At 43.8% G+C, this 27392-nt stretch overlaps 1 protein-coding gene across 2 annotated transcripts in view; it reads right to left on the bottom strand.

Moving 5' to 3' along the window:
- Positions 1 to 14880, bottom strand: part of LOC135544708 (metal transporter CNNM4-like) — a 33864-nt gene extending 18984 nt beyond the window's left edge. The window contains exons 1-4 of one of the 2 annotated variants that reach the window (XM_064972550.1): positions 13430 to 14880; positions 5870 to 6013; positions 1544 to 1681; positions 1099 to 1268 (exon numbers count right to left, since the gene is read on the bottom strand). In XM_064972550.1, coding sequence (XP_064828622.1) covers positions 1099 to 1268; positions 1544 to 1681; positions 5870 to 6013; positions 13430 to 14843 — 1866 coding nt within the window. In that variant the 5' untranslated portion in view covers positions 14844 to 14880. The remainder of the gene's footprint in view (positions 1 to 1098; positions 1269 to 1543; positions 1682 to 5869; positions 6014 to 13429) is intronic. The other variant, XM_064972549.1, reaches the window with a different exon arrangement.
- Positions 14881 to 27392: the final 12512 nt, after the last annotated feature.

A 27392-nucleotide genomic window follows, 5' to 3' on the forward strand; every position in this document is an offset into this window, starting at 1 on the left:
CTGCCCCACAGCTAAGCGTCACACAAGGTCACTTGACACACACACACACACACACCTGTAAGCACTTAAATCTGCTTTCAAAAACTGACTGACCTTGGGCAATTGTGTCAGTAACTAAATGACATAAGTTATTAGGCAGCTAAAGGTGCTTCTACCAAATATTAACTCTGGGGTGTGAAGACACACGCAATCAAGACATCCTCGTGATCTTATTTTTAATTCATTAATTTCTCTAACTTTCTTTCACTTTGAAATATGTGAAGTAGAGCTGTACAATTTAATTATTTTTTTTTAAATTAATTTCTTTCAGAAAAATCTGAACACTGTACAACAAAGGGGTGTGTAGACTTTCACTAGGCTCTGTACATTGTGCTGTACACTTAAACAGCTGAAGCCAGTAGGCTGAGTCACACCAAAGGAACCACACAGCTGAGCCAAATTCACAGTCAAGAAGTCTGTGGCTGTGCCTGAATATCCGTACTTGCGTTCTAAATAGTATAGATGTTGGGTATGCGAAAATAGAACATACTTTAAGATTACGTGAAATTTCAAAAATGTTTTATGCTTTAAATGCAAGGATTTCATACATTTTGGCTTGTCATCGAGTAGAATTTTCTGCACACCATTGAAGGAAGAGAATCGTCTTGAGACCCGCTGATAATCAGATATGGTGACGAGCTTTACCAGAATGAACGAATGGCAGGAATCAATGCAATTAATCACTAGATGATGACTTCTCAGTATGGCTGAGTAGTATGTTGATATTTGTTACTTACTGCATTTAGAACGTACTAAACAGTACGTAGTAGGCAAGTCAGACAGATTGCGTGTGTTTAAAGCTGTAAGTGAGCAGTCTACCTCTCTACCATGCCTAGTTAAATAAAGGTTTAATAACAAAATCAAACCTGTAAGAATAGGATAGACGCCACAACGTGGTATTGCAGTGTAAGTGCGTGTGCTTTTGTATGAGTGTGAGTGTACTATGTGTGTACTACGTGTGAGTGTACTATGAAGTCGTAGATATACACTTGCCTCTATGCTCGATGTAGAGGTGTGTGAGAGAGGGGGAGAGCAAGAGATAGCGAGAGTAATGGGTACCTGCAGTACGAGTATGAAGTAGTCGACAGGTTTGCCTCTCTGGTAGATGTAGTGTAGAGCGGATCGCTTGTCGCCGTCATTGAATTTGATCTCCTGGATGACATCAGGGTGCCTCAGGATCCTCAGTAAAACCTTCTCAGTGACCTGACAGGGACTGAACAGACTCACCTCTGTTGGAAAGGAGAGAGGGGGCGAGAGAGACACCCGGAAATCAGACTTACAGATACCGATCTGTCTGAATTGAAGGCGCTAACACTTCAAGGGTGCATTAAGATGCATCAGAAAACAGATGAGAATTCTGTCTAATCCCATTATCATCCAGACTAAATACCAGCTGTTCTGTTGATACAAATAGATACTTTCATTGATGTAGAGAGACCATTTATTATAAAATGTATTATAGGACATTAGGAAGGCTCGTACGTGCTTATGACAGTCCACTCACCTGTAGCCAGGAAGCGATGCGCAGCCAGCATCAACTGGGGAGAGATCTTCACCTTGCACTCGTTCTCCGTGTGTTTAAAAGCAGAGAAGTCACGCGTTCTCTTGTTCGGGTCCACCTTCTTTCTGTTCCGATTGTCAGCTGGAGAGGGGAGAGGGAAAACAGCAACTAACATGTTTAGCACTGACCTGTGTTGTGACGGCCCTGAATTTGTCTGAACCACCTCAGTGCTTCTCCTCCCAAATGGGGAGCTTACCTTTTCATGTCATTATTATTATTATTATTATTATTATTATTCATTATCATTCATTAAGTCCTGGATGGCAGGAAGTGGCCCCGGAGATGGACTAGGCTGTACACACTACCCTCTAACGCCTTATGGTTGGATGCTGAGCAGTTGCCATACAAGGTGCTGATACAACCGGTCAGGATGCTCTTGATGGTGCAGCTGTGGACCCATGTCAAATCTTTTCAGTCTCCTGAGGGGGAAAAGGTTTCGTCGTGCCTTCTTCACAACTGTCTGTTTGGACCATGATAGTTTGTTGGTGATGTGGACACCAAGGAACTTGAAACTCTCGACCCGCTCCAGCCCATCGACGTGAATGGGGGCGTGTTCAGCCCTCCTATTCCTGTAGTCCACAATCAGCTCCTTTGTCTTGCTCACATTGAAGGAGAGGTTGTTTTCCTGGCACCACACTGTCAGGTCTCTGACCTCCTCCCTATAGGCTGTCTCATCGTTGTTGGTGATCAGGCCTACCACCGTTGTGTCGTCAGCAAACTTGACAGTGTTGGAGTCGCACTTGGCCACGCAGTCATGGGTGAACAGGGAGAACAGGAGGGGACTAAGCACGCCTGATGGGCCCCCATGTTGAGGATCAACGTGGCAGATGTGTTGTTGCCTACTCTTACCACCTGGGGGCGGCCAGTCAGGAAGTCCAAGATCCAGTTGAGCCCTAGGGTCCTTAGCTTAGTGATGAGCTTTGTGGGCACTATGGTGTTGAATGCTGAGCTGTAGTTAATGAACAGCATTCTCACATAGGTGTTCCTTTTGTCCAGGTGGGAAAGGGCTGTATGGAGTGTGATTGAGATTGCGTTATCTGTGGATCTGTTGGGCGGTATGCGAATTGAAGTGGGTCTAGGGATTCCAGGATGATGGTGTCGATGTGAGCCATGACCAGCCTTTCAAAGCACTTCATGGCTACCGACATGAGCGCTACGGGGCGGTAAGAGACTTCACTTTGTGAACGGAATCTGCTGATTTACCGGGCTGGAATTTCTTGAGGTCCGAGTAGGGCTGTGGCGGTCACGAAATTTCCCCAGCCGGTGACTGTCAAGCAAATAACTGTCGGCCTCACGGTAATTAACCGACAAATAACAAAGACATGTAGCATCTCCTGGCTTCCACACACCCACAAGCCACTGATGCAGACCTTTGGAACATATACCGTTTTGCGGCCCGTGGCCGTTGTTCCCTTCTCCCCGAGTGCTGCATGCTGCGAAGCACCTCTCACTCCCATGGCTCTGCATCACGTGATCCGGTCTTTCTCACAGGCTACAAGTGAAGACAGAAACATTGGGGAGGCAACTGTGCGCGTCCTTATCCAATTCTGAGGCGCATATTGAAGATATTGGACTGTCCACATTAACTTTCGTCAGCCAATAAGATGAGTCGACCTAACGAACAGAAAACGCACTAGCAATCGCACTAGCCGATGTCAACCTACTATCCACCATAGTACAAAAACCGACCTATTCTATTCTGTGCGAGAAATACATATTCCAAACGGTCTGGGACAGTTGTGGGATGCAATCCCAAAAAAACACAACCACTAGCGTCAAAAAACCTTTTTTACTCAATGAGGCTGACGCTACAGATCAGAACATTTAGCTTAAAATGTGAGAAAATATAAGGCTATTTCTCCACATTATAAGCACAACAATGCACACACGGAAAAACACCATCAAAAGTAACCGCAAATACGATTATTCTCTAATTAATTAATGCTCTTATTATAAAGGTGCATTTTTATAGTGAAAATCATCTTACCCAAACTTGAAATTCACACGCAGCTTATGTAGCCCAGTTAAGCTCTACATGCCTTGTAAAGCAGATAAATGTGCTTAATTTTGAGAAGTTATTTGGCCACTTTAGTTGTGATACAAACCGGCTGAGAGAGGCTGGACTGAGAGCTTGTAAGCCTCTTGTAAGGCAGGTCCTCACTAGACATCACTGGCAACAACGTCGCTTATGGGCACAAACCCATCGTCGCTGGACAAGACAGGCCTGGCAAAAAGTGCTCTTCACTGACGAGTCACGGTTTTGTCTCACCAGGGGAGATGGTCGGATTTGCGTTTATCGTTGAAGAAATCAGCGTTACACCAAGGCTTGTAATCTGGAGCGGGATCAATTTGGAGGTGGAGGGTCTGTCATGGTCTTGGGTGGTGACTCACACCATCATCGGACTGAGCTTGTTGTCATTGCAGGCAATCCCAACGCTGTGCGTTACAGGGAAGACATCCTCCTCCCTCATGTGGTACCCTTCCTGCAGGCTCATCCTGACATGACCCTCCAGCATGACAATGCCGCCAGCCATACTGCTCGTTCTGTTTGTGATTTCCTGCAAGATAGGAATGTCAGTGTTGTGCCATGGCCAGCGAAGAGCCCGGATCTCAATCCCATTGAGCACGTCTGGGACCTGTTAGATCGGAGGGTGAGGGCTAGGGTAATTTCCCCCAGAAATGTCCAGGAATTTGCAGGAGCCTTGGTGGAAGAGTGGGGTAACATCTCACAGCAAGAACTGGCAAATCTGGTGCAGTCCATGAGGTGGAGATGCATTGCAGTACTCAATGCAGCTGGTGGCCACACCAGATATTTTGATTTTGACCCCCCCTTTGTTCAGGGACACATTACTCCATTTCTGTTAGTCACATGTCTGTGGAACTTGTTCAGTTTATGCCTCAGTTGTTGAATCTTGTTAAATTTAAAAGTTTTCTGAAAATAAACGCAGTTGACAGTGAGAGGACGTTTCTTTTTTTGCTGAGTTTATAATTCACAAGTGATATGCTAATATTGTCACCCATCAGACACTTGTTGATTTAATCTTGTCTTTACACATGCTAAATATTATATGTATGAAATGTGTTTTGATTTAGTATGGACCGTTATCGTCCGCCACAGGTGCAGTGGGAAAAATACATGTCATCTATGCACTTTCCTGTGGTTCATGTCAGCCAGGTAGTCTATACCCCTGTTGTAAAGATAAGCAATGTGCTTAATATTAGGAAAGTTTAGAAATAAATATAGTAGGCCTAGCCTATAGAAAGCTGATGGGATCCTCTTTTTAGTAGAGGCCATCACTCTGTTTTCTCAGGCAATTCAATAGCCGATAGAAATGCTGTGCAACATGAGCTCTCATGAAGTCTTTGATTAGATTTTCGATGACATTTGCATTAATGTCAGAGTGATTAGAGGGACAATACAGTGCTGAGTACCAGGCAGTTATCAAGTTTGGTAGGCTACTAATGACCACCAGCAGCATCAGAGCTTGGAGAAGCCTAATTAGAAGCCTAATTGTTTTAAAGTTATTTCTAATGTTTTTAAGGGTCAATGAAAAGTTGACTTTCCAGTCCTTTGCATTGGTATAGATTTGACAGACCAGACGGGTCTCATTCCCTCACAAACAAAAAGGGAAAATCGTACAATTTATCTGGCACCTATAAACAATAACCTCAAGTCAAAAACATTGCAGCATGTGCACACGATTGAATTCACTACCATAAAACATTTTCAATGAAAAAATCATCTTTAGCAGGGGAGGCCAACGCTCCCCTGGGAAGCTAATAGGTAGACTTTAGCTATAGCCTAAAATATTATTTATTTTAACATTTATTGAACTATTTAGTTCATTTTGAAATGGGAATATGTACCCAAAATACATTTAAATAAAAACAATAACCATGCCCAAATGCCACCAAGTACAACCCTGCAGTTACACGCTTCATTCAGCTCATCAAGGTCCTGAGGAGAATCAGATGTGTTAGAATCAGATGTGTTAGAATCAGATGTGTTAGAATCAGATGTGTTAGAATCAGATGTGTTAGAATCAGATGTGTTAGAATCAGATGTGTTAGAATCAGATGTGTTAGAATCAGATGTGTTAGAATCAGATGTGTTAGAATAGGAACCAAACCCTGCAGGAGGGTAGTTCTGCAAGAGTAGGGTTTACTAATGGCCATGCCCAATTTAACTCATTACACTACACACAGGTCACTACAGTTTAAGTAAATGGACTCTGGATTGATCCATTGTCGATGTGTAGTTTGACTCACTATAAAGGTCGGACTCATCCAGGATTTCTGATTTGATGATCTCCTCGATTACGTCCTCCAACGTGACCAATCCCAGCACCTCGTAGAAGGGATCCCCCTCCCCCTCGTTGTTCACCTTCTGAACGATGGCCAGGTGGGATTTACCTAGAAGAGTAGCACACCAGAGTTAGAGTCAAGACTTAAAACCCACAAGACCGAGACCACAACCTAGTGTATACCAATGAGACAGTGACAAGACCAAGATCCGTCAGTACTGGAGTCAGTCAGTCAGTACTGCGGTCAGTCAGTCAGTCAGTACTGCAGTCAGTCAGTCAGTACTGCAGTCAGTCAGTACTGCAGTCAGTCAGTCAGTCAGTCAGTCAGTCAGTCAGTCAGTCAGTCAGTCAGTCAGTCAGTCAGTCAGTACTGCGGTCAGTCAGTCAGTACCGCGGTCAGTCAGTCAGTCAGTCAGTCAGTCAGTCAGTCAGTACTGCGGTCAGTCAGTCAGTACCGCGGTCAGTCAGTCAGTCAGTCAGTCAGTCAGTCAGTCAGTCAGTACTGCGGTCAGTCAGTCAGTCAGTCAGTCAGTCAGTACTGCGGTCAGTCAGTCAGTCAGTCAGTACTGCGGTCAGTCAGTCAGTACTGCAGTCAGTCAGTCAGTACTGCAGTCAGTCAGTCAGTCAGTACTGCAGTCAGTCAGTCAGTCAGTACTGCGGTCAGTCAGTCAGTCAGTCAGTACTGCGGTCAGTCAGTCAGTCAGTCAGTACTGCGGTCAGTCAGTCAGTACTGCGGTCAGTCAGTCAGTCAGTACTGCAGTCAGTCAGTCAGTCAGTCAGTACTGCAGTCAGTCAGTCAGTCAGTCAGTACTGCGGTCAGTCAGTCAGTCAGTCAGTCAGTACCGCGGTCAGTCAGTCAGTCAGTCAGTCAGTACTGCGGTCAGTCAGTCAGTCAGTCAGTACTGAGGTCAGTCAGTCAGTACTGCGGTCAGTCAGTCAGTCAGTACTGCAGTCAGTCAGTCAGTCAGTCAGTCAGTACTGCGGTCAGTCAGTCAGTACTGCGGTCAGTCAGTCAGTCAGTCAGTACTGCGGTCAGTCAGTCAGTACTGCGGTCAGTCAGTCAGTCAGTACTGCAGTCAGTCAGTCAGTCAGTCAGTACTGCGGTCAGTCAGTCAGTACTGCGGTCAGTCAGTCAGTCAGTCAGTCAGTCAGTCAGTCAGTACTGCGGTCAGTCAGTCAGTACTGCAGTCAGTCAGTCAGTCAGTCAGTCAGTCAGTACTGCGGTCAGTCAGTCAGTACTGCGGTCAGTCAGTCAGTCAGTCAGTCAGTACTGCGGTCAGTCAGTCAGTCAGTACTGCAGTCAGTCAGTCAGTCAGTACTGCAGTCAGTCAGTCAGTCAGTCAGTCAGTCAGTCAGTACTGCGGTCAGTCAGTCAGTCAGTCAGTACTGCAGTCAGTCAGTCAGTCAGTACTGAGGTCAGTCAGTCAGTCAGTCAGTACTGCGGTCAGTCAGTCAGTCAGTCAGTACTGCGGTCAGTCAGTCAGTCAGTCAGTCAGTCAGTCAGTCAGTCAGACAGTACTGCGGTCAGTCAGTCAGTCAGTCAGTCAGTCAGTACTGCGGTCAGTCAGTCAGTCAGTCAGTCAGTCAGTACTGCGGTCAGTGAGTGAAAACTGCGGTCAGTCAGTCAGTCAGTCAGTCAGTACTGCGGTCAGTCAGTCAGTCAGTCAGTCAGTACTGCGGTCAGTCAGTCAGTCAGTCAGTCAGTCAGTCAGTACTGCGGTCAGTCAGTCAGTCAGTACTGCGGTCAGTCAGTCAGTCAGTACTGCGGTCAGTCAGTCAGTCAGTCAGTCAGTCAGTCAGTCAGTCAGCCAGTCAGTACTGCGGTCAGTCAGTCAGTCAGTCAGTCAGTCAGTACTGCGGTCAGTCAGTCAGTCAGTCAGTCAGTCAGTCAGTCAGTCAGTCAGTACTGCGGTCAGTCAGTCAGTCAGTCAGTCAGTCAGTCAGTCAGTCAGTACTGCGGTCAGTCAGTCAGTCAGTCAGTCAGTCAGTCAGTCAGTCAGTACTGCGGTCAGTCAGTCAGTCAGTCAGTCAGTCAGTCAGTCAGTCAGTCAGTACTGCGGTCTGAAGGTTGAGAGGAGAGACTGTGCCTGGTCCCTGGGGGTACTCTAGTGCACACTGTATAGTAAGTCATGTCATCTCCCTCTGGCAGTTCCCCCAGTTCTCCTCTCTTTAAGCTCTAAGTCTGTAACAAGAAAGGGGGATGGGAGTAAAAAGACAGGAGGGGTAATCCACTCTCTTAACTTACCATCCCTCTTCTCCTCTCCAAGTGTTAGAGTTGGGAACACACTGTGCCGTGTATTTCAACATTTCTGTCACATAATGTATAATATTCAGCCAATTGTATTGTCAGTCTCCACTTAAAGTGGGGGTGAACAGGAAGTGGGAAGTGATTGGCTGTCAAGTCAACCTAACAAACAAACATTACAGAGTTAAGAAAACAAATGCCCATTCCACTGACAACACTGATGACATCTCAAATTCTGCAGCCAATAAAGAGTAGAGACACCACCGGGGTCAGAAGAGTGAGGTCACAGTGATTATCTAGCCGTGACGGTTGTTCGGTTCGGTCAGTGTCGGGCCATCTTTGATCTGTTTGTGTGATGTCAGGATCAAGACTGTAACTATCAATATCCCTCCACTATCTCGCCATGCTGTCTAACAACAAAAACTAGGCTACTTCAACCACTAACTCTACCCGCAACCCTCACCCATACTTTATCCCCAACCTTCCAGCACCAGGGTGAGGTACTTCGCTGTCTTGGTACTTGGTTACCAGCAGCTTGCTTTATAGCGGAGCGCTACATTGCCTGACTGACAGTACAGCTGATTTCAGTTTCTCGCATGTTCCTAACTGATCCATTCAGTTCTCTGATCGCCCAGAGAGTACACACACCCGGTTTCCCAAGTCTGAATCCATCTCTGATTAAACTTTGAGGATGGAAACCAGCAGACACTGCAACCAGCAGACAATGTGGCTCCCCAGGACCAGAGCTGTCCATCCCTTGCCTGAAATACAAATTGATATGCTCAGTTTGCAGTACATAACAGTGTGGATTCCAGACAACCCTGCTCTAAGCACAGTGAAGAGACTGTTGAAGATGCATAGAGTACGTTCTGCTCTCTGTGATGCGTTCTGGTATTGCTGGATAACAACAGCAGTGATGCTTTACCAAGAATCTCTTTGCCATAAGGCCGAGGCTATATATAACTCTGTCACAAACATTTATGACCACTGGTGACAACTGTCTTTCTTTACCCACCCATGGTGACACAAACCCCCCCATGGTGACACAAACTGTTGTTTCGGTCAGCTAACCGGCAAGGCATAGGACGAGTTAGCCACACAACGTTTCGTGTTCTATGAACATGCCATGTCAAATGACTTGATGTTGATAACGCATCAGTAGCCCTTTACACTTGTACCTGTATTATGGGTTACAAATGGCAGATTTGGGCACTAATAAGAGCCTAAATTGGAACGGACAGGCTATACAGTAACATGCTATAAATTGTGTCACAGCTCAGGCTGTGGGATTTGACTGACAACCATTCTGAACTTGAGTACTGCACGTGACAAGAAGCACATCCCCCATCCCTGCCACTGATTGGGCAACGTTTGATATACAGTTACAAGATGACACGGCATCATACCCAGGGCTGTCCTGAACAGAATGAGCCTGTTTGTCTGTTAAGAAGAACATTTGCACTCCCTTTCAAATGATGCCCACCTGACCCAGAATGCAATTGATAATAGGCCGTTTATGGATTGCGTAAACAACAAAAATGATGAGATGGCGAGGGGATGCGGGGCTGTGTTCCAAACAAAACTACTACAAGCCTGCTTGCTCTAGTTCCTTAACGACATAGCTAGGAGAGTTCTAAAAAGCACCTTATAGTTCAAGACTCTTCTTTGAGTCATAAAAGTGCATTGCAATTACTACGGTGCACACTTTAGAGAGGTGTGTGGCCACTTGGGAGACAGCAGTTAGTCCTCTCACTCAAACCCTTGTCATTGTTTTGTCTTATCATGCACCTACAGTTGAAGTCAGAAGTTTACATACACTTCGGTTGGTCATTAAAACTCGTTTTCCAACCACTCCACAAATTTCTTGTAAACAAACTATAGTTTTGGCAAGTCGGTTAGGACATCTACTTTGTGCATGAAACAAGTCATTTTTCAAACAATTGTTTACAGACTATTATTTCACTTATAATTCACTGGATCACAATTCCAGTGGGTCAGAAGTTTACATACACTAAGTTGACTGCGCCTTTAAACAACTTAGAAAATTCCAGAAATTGATGTCGTGGCTTTAGAAGCTTCTGATAGGCTAAATGACATCATTTGAGTCAATTTGAGGTGTACCTGTGGATGTATTTCAAGGCCTGCCTTCAAACTCAGTGCCTCTTTGCTTGACATCATGGGAAAATCAAAAGAAATCAGCCAAGACCCCAGAAAAACAATTGTAGACCTCCACAAGTCTGGTTCATCCTTGGGAGCAATTTCCAAACAGCTGAAGGTACCACATTCATCTGTACAAACAATAGTACGTTAGTATAAACACCATGGGACCACGCAGCCATCATACAGCTCAGGAAGGAGACGGGTTCTGTCTCCTAGAGATTAACGTACTTTGGTGTGAAAAGTGCAGATCAATCCCAGAACAACAGCAAAGGACCTTGTGAAAATGCTGGAGGACACAGGTACAAAACCATCTATAGCCACAGTAAAACGAGTCCTATATCGACATAACCTGAAAGGCCACTCAGCAAGGAAGAAGCCACTGCCTCAAAACCACCATAAAAAAGTCAGACTACAGTTTGCAACTGCACATGGGGACAAAGATCATACTTTTTGAAGAAATGTCATCTGGTCTGATGAAACAAAAATAGAACTGTTTTGCCACAATGACCATCGTTATGTTTGGAGGAAAAAGGGGGAGGCTTGCAAGCCGAAGAACACCCATCCCAACCGTGAAGCACGGGGGTGGCAGCATCATGTTGTGGAGGTGTTTTGCTGCAGGAGGGACTGGTGCAATTCACAAAATAGATGGCATCATGAGGTGGGAAAATTATGTGGATATATTGAAGCAACATCTCCAGACATCAGTCAGGAATTTAAAGCTTGGTCGCAAATGGATCTTCCAAATGGACAATGACCCCAAGCATACTTCCAAAGTTGTGGCAAAATGGCTTAAGGACAACAAAGTCAAAGTATTGGAGTGGCCATCACAAAGCTCGGACCTCAATCCAAGATAAAAATCTGTGGGCAGCACGGACAGTGTGCGAGCAAGGAGGCCCACAAACCTGAAAAGCTGAAATATATAATTCTCTACTATTATTCTGACATTTCACATTCTTAAAGTAATGTGGTCATCCTAACTGACCTAAGGACAGGATTAAATGTCGGGAATTGTGAAAAACTGAGTTTAAATGTTTAACTATAGGCCAATTCCCAAGAGTGTAAAGGGTTAATATACACTGACTATACAAAACATTAAGAACACCTGCTCTTTCCATGACATAGACTGACCAGGTGAATGCTATGATCCCTTATTGATGTCACTTAGTAAATACACTTCAAATCAGTGTAGATGAAGGGGAGGATTTTAAAGCATTACGACAATTGAGGCTTGATTTGTGTATGTGTGCCATTCAGTGGGTGAATGGGCAAGACAAAATCTAAGTGCCTTTGAACGAGGTATGGTAGTAGATGCTTGGCGCAAAAGTTTTGGTCAAGAACTGCAACGCTGCTGGGTTTTTCACACTCAACAGTTTCCCGTGTGTATCAAGAATGGTCCACCACCCAAAGGACATCCAGCCAACTTGACACAACTGTGGGAAGCATTGGAGTCAACATGGGCCAGCATCCTGTTGAACACTTACGACACCTTGAGTCCATACCACGACGAATTGAGGCTGTTCTGAGGGTGCAACTCAATATTAGGAAGATGTCCTTAATGTTTTGTATTTCAACAACAGCCTAGACCCTGTATAGACCTATGGCTGAGTGATGATAGCAGCACTAGCCCAATGAATGCTCTCTTCTGCATTGCCCTTCTAGTCTTAAGAGCTAAACGACAACAGAATGGACTTTTCTTTTTTACATCACCCCTTTTGGTTTGAATGAAACCTTCCATACATATTTGCCCATTGTAAAAGTGCTTAGAAAGTGACTTTTTGAACCAAGGCCAAAACATTCCATAGATAGTTGCTCAAAGTTCCATACTCCACCATACCATGACACAACCATGTCTTCATCACTAGAAAAGATAAACGGTTGAGGTTTCTTAATTTTTTTTTTACGTTTTTTTTTTTTATACCTTTGATGTCAATTACCTGAAAACGCATCAACTCAGACTTTTTAAATATTTGCACGTTGTAGCTTAGATCCTATTTTGCTACATCACCCGAGTTGTGTTGTGCCCGTCATCTGTTGAGACACAACATGCTCTTGAATACGGGGAGGGTGTCAAGTTTTGGCTGACAAATGTACTAAAACTTTAGAATTTCAAATGGTACTGCAAAGATGGTTGGAGACCCACACATCAGAGAATGTTGATTTGAATGGAAATATCTGTTGTTTTAAATTATACTGTCACGACTCCATAGGAAAACTAAAGAACCCATGTAAATATAGGTAATAGAATAGTCATGACCATTAAAGTTGACATTTAACGGCGCGTGGACCAGCAGCCATCTTTGTGACAGTAATTAAATTTCAATTGGTTAACAAGCTAAATTGCAGTGGTCTAAAGGGATAGGTACAATCTATGAATTATATTTCTATGATGAAAATGACTTCCACCCTGTATTCAAGAGCAAGTTGTGTCTCAACTTATGGCGGGCAATAACACAAACACTTCAGATGGATGTAAGGTAGGGTCTAACCTACAACATATGGGAATATGAAGAAATGAGTTTGACAACCATGTTTGTAAGCTTTTAAATTATAGCAAACTCATCCGTTTATGTAAGGTGGGGTATGCAAAAAAAATGGGTTAACTTCGAGCACTTTTATCTCTTGAGTGTTTTTGCATTCAGGTCCCAAAAGCCCCTCTCTGACTACCACTAATTATGGGAGGGGTAACTGGAGAACTAGGCTGCCTATACAGGCTTTCATTCCAGCCCATCACGAACACACCTGATTCAACTAAATGTGTGATTAGTGCAAGTCTGGGACTAAAATACACACACCATGTCTATGTAGCTCTCCAGGGTCAGAGTTGCTGACCCCTAGATTGTGGTGCGCATCACATTTGTTCCCTGCCGTGACAACTGTGTGGAGATATTCCACTCGTCGATACCCACGTCAATACAGCCACGGGGTGTGTCCACACCATATGGCAGGCACATCGCTGTGTGTGTGTGTGTGTCAAAGTGTGTGCGTGTGTGTGTGTACCGTGTAGCCTATTGAGTATGTGGAGAGATGAATGCATTTGAAATACATCAACCATGTATGTAAGCATGGTGGTGTATGACACGTGCACAAACACACACACAACCATCCTCCAGACGCACACACCTTTCTTGAACTCCTCCAGCATGGAGTCCAGTCGAGTGTCGTGGAACACAAAGTGGACCGGGTGGTTGTAGAACTTAGTGATGGTCTTCAGGGTGGTGCAGTCGTCTGGGTCCACGAACGCCAGGTCCTTCACGTACAGGATGTCCACGATGTTGGAGCGCTCGTCGTCAAACACAGGGATACGCGTGTAGCCACTCTCCATGATCTCCGACATGGTGTTGAAGTCGAGGACCGCATCATTCTGGATCATGAAACAGTGTGCCAACGGAGTCATCACGCTCTCAACCGTCTTACTCCGAAGTTCCAGAGCTCCTTGAATCATGTTGAGCTCCTCTTTGACCAGGTCGTTGTACGGTTCCGTCACCCTGAGCATCTCCACTAGCTTCTCGCGGTTATACACTGTGCCGATCTCCTGGCCTAGGAGCACGTCTAGGAGCTTGCTGACAGGGAAGGAGAGGGGGAAGGTGAGCAACATGAAGAACTTGGTCACCTGGATGGTGTTGGCGCCCACCGCCAGCCCGTGGCGAGAGCACAGCGCCTGAGGGACGATCTCGCCGAAAATCACGATACCCACTGTGGAGGCGACCACGGCGCCCAGCCCAGAGCCTATTAAGTCATCCAGGAGGATGGTGAGTGTGGTGTTGACCAGGACATTGCCAAGCAGCAGCGAGCAGAGAAGGTAGTTCCCCTTACTGCGGATGGGCTCAATTTTGCGGGCATATTTTTTTTCCTTTTCTGAACCACAACTCTGGACTATACGGAGCTCCATGGGGTCCAGAGCCATGAGCCCCAGGTTCAGCCCGCTGAACATGCCAGACAGCACCAACAGACAACAGATGAGGATGATCTGGAACCACAGGGGAAGGAGAGTTTTCTCCCCCTCTACCACCCGGAGTCTCCCGTCGCTATCCCCGAGCAGAGCCCACCTGCCATTGGCCAAACTCTTGATGCACAACCCATATTCCTTGTGCGGCTCGCTCTTTCGAAGGGGTTTAATGTTTATGCTGAGTATCCCTGTGGTCCCCCGGCTACTGATGTTCATGTAGGTCGCGATGCTGAAGTCTTTGGTGAAATCAACACAAGTCCTGTTAGGTGTGTCGTCAATAATGTTATTGTCCCCACCCTCATCGCTCCCATCCCCTCGTTCCGTGAAGCGGATCTGCGCCCAGGTGCCCGAGTTGAGCTGCACACCGTAGAACCGGAGCTGCACTGTGCTCTCCTCCGTTACCTGTATGACCCCGTCGTCAGTGGTCGTAGCCGGTTTGTCGCTCCTCTCCAACCGCATACCGAGCACCTGGGTCCCGCTGTTGCTGACACTCGACGTGGCCGTTTCGGTGCGTCCCTCGACTGCACTCCAAAGGAAAACGATTAGAGTTAGAACGTAGCCTTGCTGCCCGCTCCATTCTGTCGCCATGTTTGTTTCACTCTGTCGCTGGCGAACTGGGAGCTGACGTCACTTACTGATGTCCCTCCGGCCCCGCCCCTCTCGTACCGTAATAACCCTAAAGCACCGCCTATCGGACACGGCAAGTACAGACCCACACACAAACACACGCCATCCTGAACACGTTACTATGCAGGATTTGTTTTTTTGGCTACTGTTTGGGTTTGATATTGGGCTACTGTCGGGCAATATTCGGAGCTGCACGTTCACGAGGGACCGCGCTGCAGTTTTTCTCATGTCGCATGGTCGTGCGCGTGCATGGGAGACTACTAAAGGCAAGCGTAATGCTCTGTGGAACGAACCATGTAATAAATCATTATATTTATATGTAACTAACCTACTGTATCTTGCACACAAACTTTAGTTTGAGCAATTTGAGTGTTTGCTAATTGCATTCTGTAGTTTATCTGTCATTTATTAGACTCACCATTATGATTGTGTTTATAGCCCATAAACTTTATAGCCACATAAAATTGTACATTATAAAGCCTATCAATGAACATAATCAATTATTAATCTGTTGCATCTTGATATCAACCCGAGGTATATTATCCACAATGAACTGGCATCCTCACATTTTGCCATAAAGGCCCAAGGCAATGCAGCAAAGTGGTGGTGGTGCCCATCGGTTTGTATTCAGTCAGAGACAAAGCTGTTATATAAAGTGCCGCACACTGCATCTGTACGTCTCACCAGCATCTCTCTGGCTCTGTACCCACTCCTAATGTATGATGCAGAGGAGGCTGATGAGAGGAGCTATAGGAGGACGGGCTCATTGTAATGGCTTGAATTGAATTCATGGAACGGAGTCAAACGTGGTTTCCCTTCTTTTCTTTAAAATGTTTTATTTTAGAAAAGTGTCTCTTTTTAAAGGGAGCCCTGCTTATAGAATTTCATAGAACAAAAACATTAAATACAATATAAAACAAGTCAAATACAGCACGACACAAATTGCACAGACAAACATAGATATACACAAAACACGATCAACTAAACACATTCTTCATTATAAAATTCCTCTGTCCACTCTCTAATCTCCACTAGGGACACTGAGGCTGAACTGTGCACTGTTTTTTGGAAATTATTCCAAATATATGGAGCAGAAAAACTAAAGGCCGGTTTACGCCAAAAGGAGTCTCCAGAGTTAACTACCTGTGAATGGATTTGATAACTTGTCATTTTAAATCTTTATAGTGAAGTTATAGTGAAAAATCCCACTTTAAATCTTAGTTTCTTAACAAGCTAATTTGTATAATTTTTAAACAACAAATCATTGTCAATCCAAATACCAATGTATTTGTATGCAGAGACTCGCTGGATTCAAGTCAGTTAAGAATAACTTCTTATTTACAGTGACGGCCTCGGAACAGTGGGTTAACTGCCTTGTCCAGGGGCAGAATGACGGCCTCGGAACAGTGGGTTAACTGCCTTGTCCAGGGGCAGAACGACGGCCTAGGAACAGTGGGTTAACTGCCTTGTCCAGGGGCAGAACGACGGCCTCGGAACAGTGGGTTAACTGCCTTGTCCAGGGGCAGAATGACGGCCTCGGAACAGTGGGTTAACTGCCTTGTCCAGGGGCAGAATGACGGCCTCGGAACAGTGGGTTAACTGCCTTGTCCAGGGGCAGAATGACGGCCTCGGAACAGTGGGTTAACTGCCTTGTCCAGGGGCAGAATGACGGCCTCGGAACAGTGGGTTAACTGCCTTGTTCAGGGGCAGAATGACGGCCTCGGAACAGTGTGTTAACTGCCTTGTTCAGGGGCAGAATGACGGCCTCGGAACAGTGGGTTAACTGCCTTGTCCAGGGGCAGAATGACGGCATTGGAACAGTGGGTTAACTGCCTTGTTCAGGGGCAGAATGACGGCCTCGGAACAGTGGGTTAACTGCCTTGTCCAGGGGCAGAATGACGGCCTAGGAACAGTGGGTTAACTGCCTTGTCCAGGGGCAGAATGACGGCCTCGGAACAGTGGGTTAACTGCCTTGTCCAGGGGCAGAACGACGGCCTCGGAACAGTGGGTTAACTGCCTTGTCCAGGGGCAGAATGATGGCCTCGGAACAGTGGGTTAACTGCCTTGTTCAGGGGCAGAACGACAGATTTTTACCTTGTCAGCTCTGGGATTCGATCTAGCAACCTTCCGGTCACTGGCCCAATGCTCTAACCACGAAAGGGGACATTTGGAGGGGGCATGATTATCTCCAATAGTATTGAATAACATTTGCAAAAAAGCTTAAAGCTAAATCAGGTTCAGGGATAGCTGAGATACAATCAAGTTCAATAAAATAAACATAATGTAAAAAAACCTTGTTCACTAAAGTTTTTAAAGTTCCTCTTAGTGATGACACGAGGCTTAAGTTAATGCATTTTCACATCTCTGACACATATTTATCTAAGATCAATCAAAGTAGATTTCCATATAGTATCCAGGTATCAGCTGAGACAGGTTTAGCTCAGAGCAAATACCTTTCAGTGTATTTCACATTGACATCCTCCAATCAATATTGAAATTGCCCATGATTAATAGTTCAGATTTACCATAGAAATTCAGATAAATTGTTAAGAGCGAACGAGGGAGCCGAGGGAGTACGATTACACTCCTCCTATTAGTGTCAGCTGGTTATTATGACCAAGGCCCACATGAAGAATGAGACAATCAAACTTTATAGGGACAGAGGTAGCAAACATTTAAATTGTAAATATGGCAATACCCCCCACCTCTGCCAATTCTGTCTGATCAGTAAACATTATAACCAGACAGAGACACATCACAGGCCAGCTCAGAATTATTCAACCAAGTTTCAGAAATGACCAGAATGTCCACGTTGGACTGAGGAGTCCGAATCTTAATCAAATCCATAATTGGATCTAAATAAATCTAAAACCGCAGCAGCAGTTCTCAGGTCAGGTGGAGTCTCTAATACAAGCATGTTATGATCAGTAGGTAAGCCCTTATTAGAATATACCCTAGGATTGATATGAATTGGTATAGGATTGTCTAGAACTGAACCACCGGGCCTATGCCTCAAGCAAGGACGTGGGTTAAAACAAGAGTCAGTGAGGTTTACCTGTTGCAGGCCTGCAGTATGATGACAATGCTGATTTATGGATGTCATTACCTGAGCTGGACTTTGGCAACATTTTCACACTGAAGAATCTTGGGTTCGTGGGTAACACCTGAGCGGGGCTCGGTCTGTCTCTGTGTCAATATCTTAACGCGGCCTTGAAATGTGAAGAGAGGCTCCAGGCTCCGAGAGGGTTTCGATGGAGTCCATCGTCTCTGTAGAGCATTTTTTCTTTCCAAAAAGTGTTTGAAATTGTCAATAAAAGTTATGCCAACAGAGTGGCAGTAGTCTTTAAGCCGGATGTGAAGTGCTTAAGAGCCTGCTGAACCTTGGGGCCAGAGATAAGCTGCGTTTCAGAGCCTTTCAGGGTGTTGATCAGCTCAATAAAATCCCGTTTCATTAGCTCTGATTTATCCTTTTGATATAATTTGATCCCACATTCACTACGACAGCAGCAGCCCTTGGCTGTTGATGTTGGGACGGATGGAAAATACCCTGTGATATCCTTCACCTAGCACAGGGTTTTTGCTCCAACAACTGAGATGTGACTCACCATGGAGCTACCAATGATGAAGGCTGGGGGAAGGTGAGTGGCCTTCATTGTTCTGTTCATTCTATTCCAGCCATTACAATGAGCCTGTCCTCCTAGAGCTCCTCCCACCAGCCTCCTCTGGTGGGATGCAAAGGGAAGGAAGCCCCTTGAGAAACCAGAGGTTCTTGATAAAAAAAGGGCTGAATCAATGTATTGTTTGTTAATTGTTATTTCAGTTTAGGCTTACTTAATTAGTTAACATAAATGCCTCAACGTGACTATTTGGTTGAATTTATAAAAGGTCATCAATGTCAATGTGGGAAACACAGTTTTGGTCTCAGTTCAATATGTTTCAACAATACAGTGGCTAAAAGTTGTTTTCAGATTCAAGCAAACCCGAGGGCAGATCTGGATAATGCTGTGACGTCTGTGCCAAGTGGGGGTGCAGATGGATAGTCGATGGTCATTCGTGTCACTGAGACAGCTGCGGTCGCTGTCAGTGATGTAACCAATGACTTATATATACACTAAATGACTGACAGGGGGCGCTGTTTTGAAGCCACCGGCGCCTCCATCTTGGTACGCCCCCACCATTGTAAAAACCATTTAGGGAACTATAGAAATGCATTTATTAATGTCAACATATGTTTTTGCCACATTTATTATATTACAGACACTTTAATGCATACTTTTAAATTATATTATGTGCGCTAAACCTAATATATGTATATACACACACACACACATATATATATATAATATATGTTTTTCTTATTGTGTTACTTTTTAGTAGTTTTTATTTTAGCCTGCTCGGTAAATATTTTCTTCTTGAACTGCACTGTTGGTTAAGGGCTTGTATGTAAGCTTTTCACGGTAAAGTCTACACTTGTTGTATTCGGTGCATGTGGCAAATAGTGTTTGATTTGATTTATATGTATAATATATATATATAAATACATGTCTAAAGTTTAATTATTATTTTTTGCTCTTACTGTCCCCACTACAACAAACACATTCTTAAATAAATGTAATTTAGTCCTTTAAGTTTTTTATTGAAATACTGTAGAATTCCACTCATTCCTATGGAAGACTGCTCCTTTTGGGGGAGTGGCAATGTGTCCGACCGCGCAATAAGGGATTATGCTGTATTCAAAACGACTGGGAACTCGGAACTTCGAAATCTCCAACTTCATTGCGTTCAAAACAACTGCGAATTGGGGAAAAATAGTTTTGAACGGTCATCCAACTCAAAATTCCAACTCGGGAACTCGGGCCGCTTTCCAGAGCTCCGACTTTCCGACCTTAAGATCTCTGAGGTCATGATTTGACCTCGTGTTTTTCTGAGTTCGCAGTTGTTTGAACGTGGCATTATATCTCAAAGCCTCGAGGTCACTCGATGTTACTTTTGGTGCTTTCAAGAAAAACACTAGGTTAAATCATGACGTCAGTGATCTTCAGTTCTAAAAGTCGAGTTCTAGAAAGATGCCGGAGTTTCCGACTTGGAATTCTGTGTTGGGTGACTGTTCAAAGCCATTTTTCCAGTCTGAGATATTTTTTCCCTGAGTTGCAAATTGTCTTAAATGCACTGAATTTGGATATTTCTGAGCTAGGAATTCCCAGGTGTTTTGTACATGGCATTTGAGCTGAGGGATCCAACAGAGGGTGGACAACAACAAAACTTGTTTCAGTCTTCGCTCCATATGTATTTTAAACAGTCTTTAATATATCCTAAAATAGGCTGTATCATGTCGTAATGTAGGCCAATAGAGGAGTGTAGTGATTGAAATAATAAAATCTCTTATTAAGTGCGTTAGGTCATTCAATTTGTGTGCATACGTTTTAAATATGTGACCGTTTAATATTGAGTGAGGCCTTGATGTGATTTAATTATCTTTAGATCTGTGATTTTTTTTTTAATCCTCTTTGCCGTGACCTAGAGTTACGTAATAATAGCGCTTAATCTCGTCATACTGCAGAAATCCAATCCATGACTGTGGTTTTTATCTCACATCGCCATCTAGTGAACAAAAACGGAATATCCCTGATTGTGCAGCGTTCCTGGAATTGTTGGGTGGATTCGAGGATGAGCTTCATTGTAGAGACTCGAATGCCTTTTCAAATAAAGATTTATTCTTTAAAAAATAACATGATACAAGAACATTTAAAAGTCGAGATAATACAAATTTTCTATATGTACAAAATTCAGATGTCGAACCATCTGAAAATTCTGATTTTCAGGACTCAACTCGCATTTTGAGAATAAATACTTGACTATTATGACATGTAGCTATATTAAAACTCTTCAATTTGTTTTTATCAATTGACAATAAGTGCATCTTAACATTGGATAAGAATAATCTTTATTTATGCTTAAACAACCTATAAAGATATCTAGCCTGTCCATCAGCTGCCATTAATGAAAATGCTAAACAGTTAATGAGAGATATCATCAGTGAAAACACAAAGCGATAGCGAGGATATTTATCTCCCACTTTATAATCATTCCTTTATTATATCCCTATTTCCACAATTTGTATATTTACATTGGTCTAATGAAGCCTAAAATACACAGAAGTCACTAAAGACACAGGAAAGTACTTTTCTGTGAAAATAAATTATTTTACATTCACACAATAGGCTCCAATAAGACAAAGCCATATAGTCCTAACTCAAATCAATTCTGACTATTGTATGAAATGCTTATACAAATTATTATTATTATTATTATTATTATTAACAGAAAATAGGAAAAGTTATAACTGTGGGTTACTAGAACATATCAATGCCCATAACTGAGAACAGTGGTGTTTAAACATCACTGTATACTGTACATTGCTATCTTCACTATCCAGATCTCATATTTGTGTGTGTGTGTGTGTGTGATGTGTGTTACTCCAGCCATCCATCCCCCCTGTTACTCCTAGGACTCTTGACATGTCCGTCTGGCAGTAGAACATCCACAGGATAGCTGATGTTTTCCACTGCAGTAAGCTGTAGGTGTTGTCAAAATGCAGCACGTCTACACACAGGACACACTACAGAATTAGTTCTGTGTATCTGTTCAGCGGTATCTTTGTATGTATGAGAGTATGTGTTATTTGTATGTACTGGTGTGTGTGTGTGTTTGTATGTACGTGTGTATCTGTGAATCATGTGTGTGTATCTTTATGTGTATGTATCTTAACGTGTATCTGTGTGTATGTGTGTGTATATGTGTGTGTATGTGTGTTTGTATGTCCGTGTGTATCTGTGAATCATGTGTGTGTGTGTGTATCTTTGTGTGTATGTATCTTAACGTGTATCTGTGTGTATGTATGTATGAGAGTATGTGTTATTTGTATGTGCTGATGTGTATGTGTGCTTGTATGTACGTGTGTATCTGTGAATCATGTGTGTGTGTGTATCTTTGTGTGTATGTATCTTAACGTGTATCTGTGTGTGTGTGTATGTATGTGTGTGTACTCACAGGTTCCAGGCTCGGGGCAGGTGAGGGAGCGGTCTTCTGGGACCATGTGTGCGTTGTAGCGTTCACTAGGCAACACCTGCAGCATATCCCCCACCTTCTGATGCCCGCCCCCCTCCTGGGTCCGCATGAACACCCCAAAGCAAATGACTACCCCATCACTGGCAAACCTAGAGAGGAGAGGGAGGAGGAAAGGGAGGGAAGAAATTGGGAAGAAGCTGGAGAGATAAAGGGAGGGAGGAAGATGGAGAAGAACAGAGGGGGGAGTTTTTAAAGTGGCTTCTTCTCCTCCTTCATCTGCACTGATCTGAAATCATCACTTGGTAGGCGAAATCAATATGGAAAACACCCAATCCAGGGTTAGGGGTCAGGGGTAGCTCTAGAGTGTTGGGTCAGACTTAAAGTTACAATATGTCATTCTTTAGTCGGGATCCGTACTTGGTGAAACTGCCATGTCCGTTTGAAATATTACAAAAACAGAAGTTACTTCAAACAACCAACCCCGTTGTTTTCCCTTGGACATCATTGCACGTACGATAGGACACCAGAAAATGTAGGAGAGGTGAGAGGTATAGATACTCTAAATGATCAGCTATGAAAAGCCAACTGACATTTACTCCTGAGGCGCTGACCTGTTGCACCCTCGACAACCACTGTGATCATTATTATTTGACCCTGCTGGTCATCTATGAACATTTTGGCCATGTTCTGTTATAATCTCCACCTGACACAGCCAGAAGAGGACTGGCCAACCCTCATAGCCTGGTTCCTCTCTAGGTTTCTGCCTAGGTTCTAGCCTTTCTAGGGAGTTTTTCCTAGCCACCTTCTACACCTGCATTGCTTGCTGTTTGGTGTTTTAGACTGGGTTTCTGTACAGCACTTTGAGATATCAGCTGATGTACGAAGGGCTATATAAATACTGATTGATGGATTGATAGTAGAGGGAATTATTTATTTCAGCTTTTATTTCTTTCATTACATTCCCAGTGGGTCAGAAGTCTACATACACTCAATAACTATTTGGTTGCATTGCCTTTCAATTGCTTAACTTGGGTCAAACGTTTCGGGTAGCCTTCCACAAGCTTCCCACAATAAGGGGTGCATTTTGGCCCATTCCTCCTGACTGGGCTGGTGCAACTGAGTCAGGTTTGCAGGCCTCCTTGCTTGCACATGCTTTTTCAGTTCTGCCCACAAATTTTCAATGGGATTGAGGCCAGAGCTTTGTGATGGCCACTCCAATACCTTGAATTTGTTGTCCTTAAGCCATTTTGCCTCAACTTTGGAAGTATGCTTGGGGTCATTGTCCATTTGGAAGACCCATTTGCGACCAAGCTTTAACTTCCTGACTAATATCTGGAGATGTTGCTTCAATAAATCCACATAATTTTCCTACCTCATGATGCCATCTATTTTGTGAAGTGCACCAGTATCTCCTGCAGCAAAGCACCCCCACAACATGATGCTACCACCCCGTGCTTCACGGTTGGGATGGTGTTCTTCGGCTTGCAAGCCTCCCCCTTTTTCCTCCAAACATAACGAAGGTCATTATGGCCAAACAGTTCAATTTTTGTTTCATTCGACCAGAAGACATTTCTCCAAAAAGTATGATCTTTGTCCCTATGTGCAGTTGCAAACCGTAGTCTGGCTTTTTTATGGCGGTTTTGAGCAGTGGCTTCTTCCTTGCTGAGTGGCCTTTCAGGTTATGTCGATATAGGACTCGTTTTACTGTGGATATAGATACTTTTGTACCTGTTTTCTCCAGCATCTTCACAAGGTCCTTTGCTGTTGTTCTGGGATTGATTTGCACTTTTCGCACCAAAGTACATTAATCTCTAGGAGACAGAAAGCTTCTCCTTCCTGAGCGGTATGACGGCTGCGTGGTCCCATGGTGTTTATACTAGCGTACTATTGTTTGTACAGATGAACGTGGTACCTTCAGGCGTTCAATCTTCAATTTTTGGGGGCTGATTTATTTGGATTTTCCCATGATGTCAAGCAAAGAGCACCGAGTTTGAAGGTAGGCCTTGCAGTACATCCACAGGTCGACCTCCAATTGACTCAAATGATGTCAATTGGCCTATCAGAAGCTTTTAAAGACATGATATCATTTTCTGGAATTTTCCAAGCTGTTTAAAGGCACAGTCAACTTAGTGTATGTAAACTTCTGATCCACTGGAATTGTGATACCGTGAATTAATCTGTAAACAATTGTTGGAAAAATTACTTGTGTCATGCACAAAGTAGCTATCCTCACCGACTTGCCAAAACTATAGTTTGTTAACAAGAAGTGGAGTGGTTGAAAAACGAGTTTTAATGATTCCAACCTAAGTGTATGTAAACTTCCGACTTCAACTGTATGTACAAATCAAGGTCCCGTTTTAAAACGTTATCCTCTTCTCCTTCATGTTGGCAAACCTGCCAACCACTTTGTCAACGTCTATGTCCCGCTCAATACAAAGCAAAGTGAGTTTGGATAGTCATGCGTCATTCATGAATGCACGCAAGGAGCTCTGGAATTTCGCTCATCACTGGCACTGCTGATGTAAATGGTTTTGTAGATTCTATGTAGAATGGTCAGATTTGGATTGGTGCCTATCGTTGGCAATTAGTAGAAATATGCTCAATCATATTATTTTCTGCACCAGGGCGCTTTCGGTTGAGCACGGAGAATACTCTGCCATTTCTCCAAAGTCGGTAAATCGATTCTCAAACTGTCCCATAAAAACATTTAGTATGTAATCGTATACATCAACTTTAACCGAGGCACCAAGGTAATACAAGGCCTAACTACTAACACATTTACAATACACATCCAAACCACACAGTATCGACAATCCCGGACACTGCAAGTTTTGGAGTGATCGTTGAATAATTGATAGGCTCAATTAGCGCATTATACTCACAGTTAAAAGGATACAGACTGGTGTGTAGATGCACAGTGAAAAGTATTAGTACACCAGAAGAGGAATATCACCTCCCCAGATCTGTGCCTTGACACAATCCTGTCTCAGAGCTCTATAGACAATTCCTTTGACTAAACTGTGGGATCTTGTGTAGACAGGCGTGTGCCTTTCCAAATCATGTCCAATCAATTGAATTTACCACAGGTGGACTCCAATCAAGTTGTCGAAACAGCTAAAGGATGATCAATGGAAACAGCACACACCTGAGCTCAAATTATAGTCTTACAGCAAAGGGTCTGAATGCTTATGTAAATAAATTATTTCTGTTTTTAGGACACTGTATCGCGGTGCTTGAGGCGTCACTGCAGACCCGGGTTCGATCCTAGGCTGTGTCACAACCAGCCGTGACCAGGAGTCTCCTGGGCCGGCGCACAATAGGACCAGCGTCGTCCTAGTTTGTGGAGGGCTTGGCCAGGGGGCTTCACTTGGCTATCGTGCACTAGTGACTGGCCAGGTAACTGCAGCGGCTGGCTTCCTTCTGCTTTCCTGAATTGGCTCGTCCTCTGCTCCCTCGTCATGAAACCTCATGAACCTTTCCCTCTTGCGTGCCCTCTCCTCTGCAAACTCAGTTGTTGCATTGTTTTGTTGGGCCATCGATTTTGCACAGTTCTCCATCTTGTCATAAAAATCAATTAAAATCAGATCAGTTAGATCCACGGCATCTCTCAAATTATTTTTAAGGTAGTTAGAAAGGGCGTTTGTCTTCTTTAAACTTCTTTAAATCATTTAAAACTCAAATGTGCTAATTTTTCAGAGCAGGCCATTGGTTTCAGATGCCGATTTTGGTGCTGTACGGTGATGGTGCTTTATTCCGTGCAGGGCTTCAAGGATCGCGGACAGGCCCTGTATTACCGCTTCTGTGGCCTGTTTCCTGGAGGACCACCTTGTGGCTGATAGACTTTTTAGCCTGTGAACAGTTCTCTCCAGCTGCATGTTTTCCTGTTCCTTCTCAAATATTTTATTCCTTGGGAGGCTAGAAGTCAAAAAGCAGTGTACCCCCAAAATCTTTTGCGCTAGTCAAGGAACATGCAGCATCCATCAGAACGAATTTGATGTCGTGTGCACAGAAATGCACGTCGAACTCATCATCAAGCTGTGATTATTTGAAACAGCTGTGTAGTACTAAGGAAAACAACGAAACGTGCACCACTTGTGTTTCCCAGGACCGGAGGGAAATGCTGCCATAACGGAAATGAATGAGTGATTTTTCTTTTTGAAAGTTTTAAAATAACGATCTCCAGTATTTCGCTGCCAATAACGCTTTTATCAATTCATTGTCTCTGTTTCTAAATGGGTATAGTGTGATGACAGGAAAAAACAAATCATCTTGTGCTATCTAGCTATATAATATAGTAGGCTAATTAGTGGAGAGGCAGGTAAAACTGCATACAGGCTCTTCTATAAAACAAAGTGGGATATCACAGATTCAACACAAAAGGGGTGAAGGCCTGGGTGGACACAGGGTCAAACAGGTTCAAAAAACAACAACAAAAATACATCATTATTTAAAAAATACTCCTCAGAAGGCCGACCCACTAACAAATTTCTGCTATTTCTGTTATCCTACTTTGTAGGGGGGTAAGAGCCTTGATCAAGGGTGCAATGGCAGGAGATAGTCGGCCTACATGGAATCAGAGACCAGCAGCCTTCTAGTGTCAATACTACATTTACTGTATGTTGACTTTTTCACGTAGGCTACATAGAAACGCCACCAATTATTAGTAATGGACATTTGGTTAAAAGTAATGGAGAAGTCATGAAATTCCATCTGTCAAAATGTGTATGAACCCTTCACAGTGAATAACCAGAGGTCTCTATAGCATAATGTCATTTGGGTATTTCTGTGAACTTGGATCAACTTGAAAAAAGACAGCTCCTGCACCTCTTTCATCCCAAGTCAAGCGCTGTTTTGATCCTGTCCTGTTGTTTGTTATGTCACTGGACGTGACTGGCCTCCACGCAGGGAGCCACTACGTCATCTTCTGCCGTCTCACACACTAACCTCACATGGTAACTGAGGTACTACCATCTGCTGGATCACTAGAGGATTGCATCATATATTACGCTATTCCACAATTTACGGTGTTTCACCAAGGCTTCATACAGCAGAACTTTGTCGCCTTCAGAACGTGATCCATAAACATGCCCACATTTTTTTTTAAATTTCGTGCACTGCCCAGCATATGTCCCGCAAAATCGTTGCCTTGTCCCGTATTTAATTATTATTTTTTAATTATGTGATCAAACTAACCCAGAAGTTGGTCGTGGAATTATTTTAATCAAAAGAAGAGACATTTAAATTTCTTCAAAACAAGTCAACTTTATTATTTAATTACTGCAGTAATGGAGCTCGTCAACGAGCCTCCCGTAGATGATTAATTGAGAGCCCAACCAGCAGGACTAAACCACAGAATTGTATAGCAAAGTCCATCCTCCTGGATGTTCATGACAAATCTCAGATGAGAGAATTTATACTGAGGCACATTTTGTTCTCATGCAG

The sequence above is a fragment of the Oncorhynchus masou genome, chromosome 8 (assembly GCF_036934945.1).
Source record: "Oncorhynchus masou masou isolate Uvic2021 chromosome 8, UVic_Omas_1.1, whole genome shotgun sequence".
Lineage (NCBI taxonomy): Eukaryota > Metazoa > Chordata > Actinopteri > Salmoniformes > Salmonidae > Oncorhynchus > Oncorhynchus masou.